The sequence below is a fragment of the Babylonia areolata genome, chromosome 19 (genome assembly GCF_041734735.1).
Source record: "Babylonia areolata isolate BAREFJ2019XMU chromosome 19, ASM4173473v1, whole genome shotgun sequence".
Classification (NCBI taxonomy): domain Eukaryota; kingdom Metazoa; phylum Mollusca; class Gastropoda; order Neogastropoda; family Buccinidae; genus Babylonia; species Babylonia areolata.
The window spans coordinates 33,493,478-33,504,248 of NC_134894.1; the positions used below are offsets into that span (position 1 = coordinate 33,493,478).

At 41.8% G+C, this 10,771-nt stretch overlaps 1 protein-coding gene across 2 annotated transcripts in view; it reads left to right on the forward strand.

Moving 5' to 3' along the window:
• Positions 1 to 10,771, forward strand: part of LOC143294278 (polypeptide N-acetylgalactosaminyltransferase 5-like) — an 86,240-nt gene that overhangs the window by 47,343 nt on the left and 28,126 nt on the right. Inside the window, exons 1-2 of one of the 2 annotated variants that reach the window (XM_076605714.1) lie at positions 5,279 to 5,375; positions 5,963 to 6,641. In XM_076605714.1, coding sequence (XP_076461829.1) covers positions 6,116 to 6,641 — 526 coding nt within the window. In that variant the 5' untranslated portion in view covers positions 5,279 to 5,375; positions 5,963 to 6,115. Of the gene's footprint in view, positions 1 to 5,278; positions 5,376 to 5,962; positions 6,642 to 10,771 lie in introns of those variants that run through there. The other variant, XM_076605715.1, reaches the window with a different exon arrangement.

Consider the following 10,771-nt stretch of genomic DNA (forward strand, 5'->3'; position numbering starts at 1 on the left):
TTGGGCAGCTTTCGTGGCCAGCAGGGCTGTAAACTGACTTTTTCATCTGAAATAACCTGCTGCTTTCTGTATCCTGACATTTCTTCGCTCTTCCTTCCTGTCTTTTGTGTTAGTGTGTTTTCAGTATATTAACTTTTCTGCCAGGATTTCTTTGTACGAATGTCTATATGTGTCAGTCTGTGTCTTTTTCATCACCTTTCAGTTTTAAAAAAAAATTGACACAAAAATTGAAGCAAAACCAAACCAACTGCCAGAAGCAACTGAAAGATGCTGTGAAAACCACCTAAAATCTCGACAATGAAAGCTGAATGCCAAAATAAGGAGGGGAAGTCACTGGCAACAATAAACGCTCTCTCTCTCTCTCTCTCTCTCTCTCTCATAGCCTTCGGTATTTCAGACTGACCTTTTCAGTGGTGTGGACTGGTTGTGCAAGTTGTTGGAATTTGGTAATTTGTTTTAATGCACCAACATTTACATTTAACGACGAAACCATTTCTTGAAAGAAAGCGAAAATAATAGCTTTAACTTGTGTTGAGGTCAATGCCATTACTACTGAAATACAGCCTGCTTTATTACATAGTTGTTGTTGTTTGTTTGTTTTCTTTGTTGCTGTTATCACAACAGATTTCTGTGTGTGACATTCGGTAACTGGGTGAGTTCTATAGAGTTTTACCAAGGACGTCTCACATTTTACCATTTTGGCGTCTTTTTGTGCGCGTGAAAGGGAATATTGATCCCTTTTTCTGTGATCCTCTGTTCTGTGTTCTCCACCTCATCAACGCCAATGACGTCATCTTCATTGTCTCCAGAACGTCCCACTGCGCGCATTCTGTCTTAGCCTTCTTCGTTTGCTTTCTTTGTAACTGCGCATTTGACCACATCTTTTTTTTTCAGCACGTTCACGGTGGGTTTTTGGGTGATTAGTGAGAGTTTTTTACTCACTTGTGTAAACAAAGTGAGTCTATGTTTTAACCCGGTGTTCGGGTGTGTGTGTGTGTGTGTCTGTGTGTGTCTGTGTCTGTGTGTCCGTGGTAAACTTTAACATTGCCATTTTCTCTGGAAATTCTTTGTCTGCCAATACCAAATTTGACTTATTATGGAAAAAAAAATCTTCACAGTCATACCAATCACAGGCTGAAAGTCTCCCGAATTAAGCCGTATTTCCGAATCATTAACGGTTTATTTCGTTGAGGGTCGTTACGAAATCCGAAAATTCTAAGAACCACCTCCCACTGAGTCAGGCCTACTAGAAGGTAGGTTGTATTCGAAGACGACATGACCTCGTTTTTCTTGTTCACAATTAAAAGGAAAGAAATACAAATTCTGTGCAGAATACATATAGTATACTAACTACACCACCGACGTGTTTACTGCATATAGTTAATTCTAAAGTGGAATGAACATAAATGATACAGTACAATACAACACAACACTGAGTTTATGTTTTGCGTGAATATGAACTATTTGCCATTATGATCTCTCTCTCTCTCTTTCTCTCTCTCTCTCTATTTATCTATCTCTCTATCTCTCTCTCTATCTCTTGTGCACTAATAACAAGTCTTATACAATCTACACGCATAATATGACGTCCCATAACCACAAAATATCGCCCACAAACAAATAACAATTCATGCAAGCGAAACGAGCCATTTATTTCCTCAGTTATCACTGTTCATTTCCTCAATTGACATTTGATTACATAAGCCTGCAGTTGCTTTTTTTTTTTTTTTTTTTATCTGCGCCTACCTCCCAGTCTCTATATTCGGATTCTTGGATATTTCCTCCTCCTTTCTTTCCTTTCTTTCTTTCATTCTGAGCTCTCTATCCTTCTACCCCGCCCCTACCCCTCTCTCTGTCTCAGTTTCTTTTCAAAGAATAACCCATCATGCCGTCAGTCAGTCAATCAAATTAAGTTTCATCAGTCTCCAAGAATTTGATCAGGCGTAGGTAGAAACACGTGACAACACTCCACGCGCTGTGTGTGTGTGTGTGTACGTGTGTATGTATGTATGTGTGTGTGTGTGTGTGTGCCAGCGTGTCAAGCCCGTGAAACCGTGGGGAATACAGATCTGTGGTCATGAAGAGGATTATACTCAACACGCGGTTGACGACACAAGTTGTTGGGTGCAGCTGTGACGTTCCTTCCCCTCCTCCGCCCCCCAACCCCCGCCTCCCCTGCTTCCGCGTGCTACACCTCTCACGCTCCCCCCCACCACCCCCACACACACACCCACATCCACCCTCACCCACCTCCCACTTGGTGTGAACCTGGCAATGGAGATCATAACCATGCCTTGAAATCATGCAGGGAGACGACGGCCAACACGCGCGATAATCGATCCACCACTGAGCTACGTTCAATCAGCATTACTTCTCTCCTACAAAAACTCAACGAATTGTTCACTACGCTGTTTGTTTGTTTGTTTGGTCGGTTGAACGGATTCTTAAAGAGAGGGGTAGCTCAACAAAAATGCTTGCACCCGTTTTCACAGAGTAAACGAAATGCTACGGATTGTTCGCAATGCAGTTTGTTTGGTTGACTGAACGGGTAAAAGAGGGACAGTTCAACAAAAATGTTTGCATCATTTTTACCGCGTGAGCTTAAGTGACTGAACGAGAAAGCAGGCGGCCTCAAGAGAATGCTTTCAACAATTTCCCAGTTATTCATTTGGCTTCCTGAACACAGAAAGAGGGTAGTTTTGGAAACGTATGCGCTGCGATTAGCTTACTGTAAACTGTATGTGTTCACAGCAACAATTCTTTCTAATTGTCGGGATGGTTCTGATACATCATGAATTATAACTAACCATGTAAAAAAAAAAAAAAAAAAAAAAAAAAAAAACCGGGACAGTAGCTCTTCTTTCTAAAGATACTTAGGTAAAGGGACATAACTTGAAGCCAGTACAGTGTGGCATTTTCCATTAGGTAGCGAGTATACAGATCTAACAAAAGATTTCATATAGAAAACAATTGTCAGCTTTCGAGAATTCAATATTAAAATCAACCGTCAGATTTGTAAAGGGTCTAGTCCTAACACTAAAACCACACATTATCGCATGTGCTTTTAAATGATTGCTATGCTTTCGATTGATTTACACAAGTTATATTTTTGGTTCTTGTTACTTCCCTTTCGATTTCTTTTCCCTGTCCGTCTGTTCTGCTCATCTATCAGAGTGTGGGTGTCTGGTGGGATGAGGTGGGGTGATGTGAGGAGGTGTAGGGTTGGTCTGATTGCCAAGGGTAAGGGGCGGGGGGGGGGGGGGGGGGGACTTTGTATATTGGCAGTAGTTTTTGCGTGTTTGTCTTTTCGTTTGCCTTCCATGTTTTCTTTTTTAATTCTCTGGGCAGGACGGCGGTAAAAGGTGGGATAATAAGAAACAAAAGAAAGTTTAATAGTGATGTATGTGTTTTCGTTGCGTTTTAAACTTGTTTCCTTTTTTTTTGCTTACATTAAATTTTGCTTCATTTCTTCCGTCCCTCTTTAGGGCAAGGACTAGATGTACACACAAAAAAAGCATGTTCCTTGCTTATTTATTACCCTCGTAAATCAAGAATTTGACTTGACTGAAAAAAAAACAAGGGGCCACGAACACCATTGTATGCTCATTGCATACTGCGGTTTCCACATTCCACAATTTCTTCTTCTTCTTCTTCTTTTGGCGGGGGAAGGGAGGTGTGGTGGGAGGAGGGGAGGGGGAATAAGAGGGATAGAGGCTCCAGTTGCACGCAGTTGCAAGAAGCTTTTTTTTTTTTTCATTGTCCCTCCAAAAATATATAAATCCATGTGTGCACAATTCCGTATCTCTGTGTCTTTTGTTCATAATCATGAACCGTTTATTTTGCGTTCTTTTATCTTGGAAGAATGCTCACATACCAATGACAGAGTGACTCAGTGAAAGAGACACACACCATAGGTTGCAAAATCTACTCGAGCAATGAATAATAATTATAAAAAATAAAAAAAGTCCTGACACGTTCGGCCATTTTGTAGTGTTGAGGCCTACGCCTACTGCACCACTGTAAAGCGACTTTTTTTTTCTTTTTTTTTTCCTTAAAAATATTTTATTCATTTATTTTTCAAATAGTGCGAGAAATTGCTGTTTGCGTAAATGACTCGGGTTCCCTGAACAGTGCTAATGGAGAAGAACGGACCTCTCTCTCCATCTCTCTCTATCTGTGTGTGTGTGTGTGTGTGTGTGTGTGTGTGTGTCTGTCTGTCTCTCTCTCTGTATATATATAGATATATGTGTGTGTGTGTGTGTGTATTTATATATATATGTGTGTGTGTATGTGTGTTTGTGTGTGTGTGTGTGTGTGTGTGTGTGTGTGTGTCTTTCTCTCTCGTTCTTTCTCTCGCTCTTTTCTTCCTGAATTAAGTTAATGATGTAAGAATGTCGCACTGCATGTCGTAATCGTGTCAGTATCACATGTATATTTATTGCTATTTATGTTTGTATTATTTCTGTTGTTGTTGTTGTTGTTTTCGATAGAATTTTTGTGTTTTTTTTGTAATTGTTTATTTCCATACTATCCTTTCCAGACCGCCACTTCCCCCATTTCTTCCCCTTTAAAAAAAAAATCTTCTCTTTTTATTCTGAGGGCAGGATGTAAAAAGTCGTATAAGCTTATCTTATAAAGATCATTTTGACTTGACTTGACTATATATATGTCTTAAGATCCGTCGGGTAGTCTTACCGGCTGAGAAAATGGTTTAATTTTCTTGTCAGTACAACTGGGTCTGGGTTCTGCACGTGGCATTGGCCTTCTTGATTGTCATCGAGACTTGTGGGAAAGAAAGTGAAAATCGTACTGCATTGCTTACAAGCTGCTTTCTGAACATGTCTTATTTGACATTATTATTAACGATTTGCTGCATGCATGGAAGGTGGTTTAACTTATTCAACTTCAATAATACTCATCTCCGTGTGTGTGTGTGTGTGTGTGTGTGTGTGTGTGTGTGTGTGTGTGTGTGTGTGTGTGTGTGTGTGTGTGTGTGTGTGTGTGTGTGTGTGTGTGTGCTAGGTTTCAATCACAAGCTGTGCAAGTATCGCAGCCACAGCTGCGACAATATGATAATCCCCACTCACGTAAAACTCCCCACCCTTTTCCTCTCCCTGGCCCGTGTATCCTCTGTGTGTGTGTGTGTGTGTGTGTGTGTGTGTGTGTGTCTGTGTGTCTGTGTGTGTCTGTGTCTGTGAGTCTGTGTCTGTCTCCATCGCCCCCTTACTCCCCCCCCCTCTCTCTCTCTCTCTCTCTCTCTCTCTCTCTCTTTCTCTAACCCTATGTCCATTAGTGGTATATTCGTTCCACGGGATGGTTCATGTGTGACGAAGTCTCGGAATATATGAATACACAGCTTGAAGAGTTATAGAGATGTGAGTGAACCGAATAACGTGGCCGGACTGTGCATAATTATATTGTGATGATAATGATGATGTCGATATTTTTTATCATCATCACCATTTATTTTCATCTGGCATATAGATAGATATCCTGCATTTGTTTATCCATCAGCTTTCTTATTTCAGTCGTTGTATAGATAGATAGATAGATATCCTATATGTGTTTTTCCACCAGCTTGCTTATTTCAGTCGTTGTTGTCATCATCAGTTGCGTTCATAGTAACGGTTGCAGCAGCAGCGGTAACTGTATTGAAACTGCCGTTGATGTTTTTGTTACCCCTAAATACAATTTGTTGTCATCGTCGTCGTCGTCGTCGATGAAGTAGTAGTAGTAGTAGTTGTTGTTGTTGTTGTTCTTGTTACTGTTCTTTTTGTTGTTGATGTTGTTGTTGTCATTGTTGTTGCTGTGTTATTGTTGTTGTTGTTGTTGTTATCGCAGCTGCTGGTGCTTTTGTGTGTGTGTGTGTGTGTGTGTGTGTGTGTGTGTGTGTGTGTGTGTGTGTGTGTGTGTGTGTGTGTGTGTGTTGCATCACTAAAACACCCCTTGTCTCTTCTTGCAGGTCAAGTCAAGCCATCTGAGAACCACGTTCACACATTCTTCTTCCAACACAACCAACCCTTGACCACCACCACCACCACCCATCCACCCATCCACCACCACACACCCCACACACCCACACACCCCCACACCCCCACCACTCACAATCCTTACAATGGCCAGCTTCTTCCGAAGACGCCGCGGTCTTCTCTTCAAGACCATCATCTTCATCCCTGTCGTCTGGCTCTTCGTCGTCTTCGTGCTCCACCACGGCCCCAGCTCCGAGGCCGAGTTCTCCATAGAGGACGGAGGCCACCACATCCCGGACGTCTTCAGAAAGGCCAGAAGAGAGAACGACCAAGGGAGGCTTCCTTTGAAGATGGTACCAGAAGGAAAGGTGGATGAAGGTGTGGAGGAGAATGTGATGCCTGGGAGGGCTGCCGAGAAGGAGGAGGAGAGAGCTCGGCTGGAGAGGGAGGAGAAGAAGGAGGAAGAAGAGGAGGAGGAGAGGAGGAGGAGGGTGAAGAGGAGGAAGAGTGCAGAGGAAGAGGAAGAGATGAGTAGGAGGGGGAAGAAGAGGAGGGGAAGGAAGGAGGAGGGCGAGGAGGAGGAGGAGGGGGAGGATAAGGAGGGGGTGTTGCAGTTCCAGTCTGAGGGAAGGACGCGGGAGAGGAGGGTGATGGTAGATCCCAATGCTCCTGGTGAGTTTGAATAGACAGGGGGTTTTTTTTCATTTATTTTTTCTTTCTTTCTTTCTTTTCTTTTCTTTTCTTTTCTTTTCTTTTCTTTGTTTCTGTTGTTTTTTTTTTCTTCTTCCTTCTTTATTCATTCGTTTCTGTTTTCATTATTTCTTTCCTTATTTTCTTCTTTCATTCCTTTTTTTCTTTCTTTCTTTCTTTCTTCCTTTGCTTCTCTCTCTCTCTCTCTCTGTCTCTCTCTCTCTCTCTGTCTCTCTCTCTCTCTCTCGCTCCCCCCCCCCCTCTCTCTCTCTTTTCTTTCTTTCTTCTTTTTATTTTACTCTCTTTCCTCTCTTTTGTTTCTCTTTCTTTACTTTTTTAGTTTTGTCCTCTGTTCTTCATTCTTTTTTTTTTCTTTCTTTCTTTCTTTCTTTTAGATTTGATTTATTCGTCTTCTTTATTTTTTTTCTTTTCCCATGTTGTTTAACATTCGATTGCAACAGAACTTGTAATCTAGGAGATATAATATTGGTATTGATTTTCTTCGGTCTGTCTAACCATATGTTTCTATCTGTCTGTCTGTCTGTCTGTCTGTCTGTCTGTCTGTCTGTCGGTCTGTCGGTCTGTCTCGCTGTCTTATAGTTTATCTGTTTGCCTGTCTGTGTATGTGTCTGTCTAGATACATATCTGATGTCGGGTTTAAAGCGTTGACTGTTTCTCTGTCGTCCGCGTGCCTGTATGTTTTTCATCTGTTTGAAGGGACTGTCTACACACACACACACACACACACACACACACACACACACGCACGCACGCACGCACATGCATACACACACATACACACACACGCACGCACGCGGCCACACACACACACAAACACACATATACACATACACACTCACCAAAAGCAAACACACACACACACACACACACACACACACACACACACACACACACACACACATGTGCATATGTACTTCCTGACACTAACGATTTTACATTGCATCATCTTACGTACTTCTTGACACTAGGATACACCGCATCTTCCTACGTAGGCACACCATGTACCCAGTAATACCAAAGTAATCTTATGACGAAGATTCTGGAAAAAAAAGGGGTCTCAACGTTCTCGTTGACAGGTGAATGGCATCTGACAGGCACGATAAAATGCGTAATGTCGAGGAGTTAGAACTCGGTAATAATGAAGAGAAAGACGTGAATGGTTTTGAAAATGGGCTAAACTTTGTTCATGATTTCGACCATTTTGCCATTGTCTCTTCTTCTTCTCCTTCTTCTTCTCCTTCTTCTTCTCCTTCTCCTCTTCCTCCTCCTCCTCCTCACCATCATCTTCTTCTTCTTTTTCCTACCTTGTCAGTCTCAGAAACGCAAGCGAAGCTGATGAAATATCTTACCACTCCACAAGAAGAACGATAATTTAACAAATCTTTACTCCAGCACACGGTGCGCCATAATTTGGGAACCATAGTATCTACAGAAAATTCTGTTCACCCGAGCCTCATGTCGACATGGCTCAAACGAGTACATATGTACACGAACCCTAACTGATATGCTTAAAATTAGTTTTGCATTTTCAGGTACATTCCTCTTGGAACTTTCCTTCCTCCAAACACAAAGAGCTGTTTCTCTCCCTTTCTCTCTGTGGTTAAAAAGTTTAAGCCTACCTTGCATAGAATTTGAGTCCATTTGTTGTTGTGTTTCATAACTAATTTTGATCAGATTTAGCAGATATTTTGAATGAGAGACGCCGGAAAAAGAGTACTGATAAGAAACGTCATAATCATGGTAGGATATTAGCGGTAAGAGATGCCGGTTAAAATATTGTCAATGACATGAGAAGTTCACATTCGATCAAACGCTATGACTTACAAATGAGCGTATCAAAATGTATTAGTTTAAATTCTAATTTCTTGACCATGGATTTTGTATATAAAAAAACTGGTTATAGAAATGATAGATAACAGAAGAGAAATAACACAGATTTTTTTTTTTTTTTTTGTTTGTTGTTTTTTTTGTTGCTCTCTCTTTTTCTCCTTTTTCTCTTTTTAAAATGCTTCTGACGCTTACAGTTGAAAACGAATGCTACATTGTGTAAGCTTATGACGGATGCAGTGTCGAGCGTTTGGCGTGCCTGACACCCATTCCAAAGTTCCTGTAACTTCAAACTTGTCGGTGTCTGATAGATCTACATTTTGCGTGAAATTTTGGATCTGTTCTCTTATTCTAGACGACCCATTCAAATGATATGTGTATTCATTGGCAGTAGTTTACCACAAATACATTTTTGTTCAGTTTTGCTCACTTTTTTGTGTTCGATTATTCTATCCCTTTTGTATTTGTATTTTGTATTTGTATTTCTTTTTATCACAACATATTTCTCTGTGTGAAATTCGGGCTGCTTTCCCCAGGGAGAGCGCGTCTGTACTCTACAGCGCCACCCTTTTTTTCCCTCGTTTTATTTGTTTTTCCTATCGAAGTGGATTTTTCGACATAATTTTGCCAGGAACAACCCTTTTGTTGCCATGGGTTCTTTTACGTACGCTAAGTGCATGCTGCACACGGGACCTTGGTTTATCGTCTCATCCGAATGACTAGCGTCCAGTCCACCACTCAAGGTCTAGTGAAGGGGGAGAAAATATCGGCGGCTGAGCCGTGATTCGAACCAGCGCGCTCAAATTCTCTCGCTTCCTAGGCGGACGCGTTACCTCTAGGCCATCACTCCACTTTTGTTTTCGTATGTGTGTACTTATGCAGTTACGTTAAGTATCCCTTTGGGTGGTTACGGAAATGTAAACGTTCCAAGCATATTGCCCCATAGGAAACAGCGAGCTGAAACTGTCATGCACGTAAGGTCCCACTCTTAAAACGTTATGCACGTGGGAGTGGTAGCCGCCAGTGAACACAGAACAAGGAGACGAAAGAAACGATTAACACAATGAAGGAGGTAGATAGCTTTACATTCAGTGGTACCACACACACACACACACACACACACACACTCATAGTGTTAATGTTTTGTTAGTAAAATTGATAAAGATGCAGCTTTCTTTGACGTGCGTGAGATTACAAATATGTTCATCATGTCGATCTTTCGTTATTAAAAAAAAAAGTTTTTTAAGCACACGCACAGTGTCGGTGTGTGTGTGTGTGTGTGTGTGTGTGTGTGTGTGTGTGTGTGTGTGTGTGTGTGTTATTCGATCAGTATGCACTTATTGTCGGATTAACTAACGCTGCACTGACAGGGGAAAATAAATAAAATCAAAGGAAAAGTAACAGTAAAACAGGCAGCAAAAACGCACTGTGTGATTGACGTAATGTGATGTACTGGCAAAATAGTCATTATAGTTAAACAACGCTCACTGATTTAAAGACAGTGTACATAAATTAGAGACCGAACGGCAGACAGACAATCCCTACGAAGAAACAGCTGGATGAACCGGACTGAGGGACATACAAGGAAACAATTTACAAACATTTTTCGAATATGTGTGTGTGTGTGTGTGTGTGTCTGCCCCAGAAATTAGGTGGGGGGGGGGGGGGGATTCTATATTTCGATGATGATGAATGGTGATGGGGTTGATGCTGCTGCTTCTAAGTTTACAGCTGGGCCAACAGCAAAGTGAGAGCTGTATGATCAATAGTTTCTCCAATGCAATGGGAAACCACTTCCCAGCTTAGTCTTTTGTGAACGACTAGGACGCTCAAACTAGGACGCAAAATTGCACTGGCTCATAGTGCTGCAGCCCAACGCCGACTGTTCTAAAACCCTTTTGGCTGAGAGAGTGGGGATGTAACTTGGACAAGACATTCTCCACTTTTATCAAATTCTAGCCCAGATAGTCGGGACAGCAGTTACCTCCTCTGCTGTTCTGATGGTCGTGGTCGAAAACGACTGACTATCATACACATGGGTGTCCATTTAGGTTTGGGGCTACTTGACAAGACAGCACTCTCATCATAATAAATCGCGGCATCAACCAGGCTGAGAGATACAAAATACCTACAGTACTGGTCAGGAAATTTGAGCAACACCCCCAAAGACACATCGGTGAAGTGGACGACCCTCGATTGTGTGTGGTCAAAAAGTCTTCCCATCTGATTCCATAGTACACCCAACAAGAGGTGAGACACGGCGA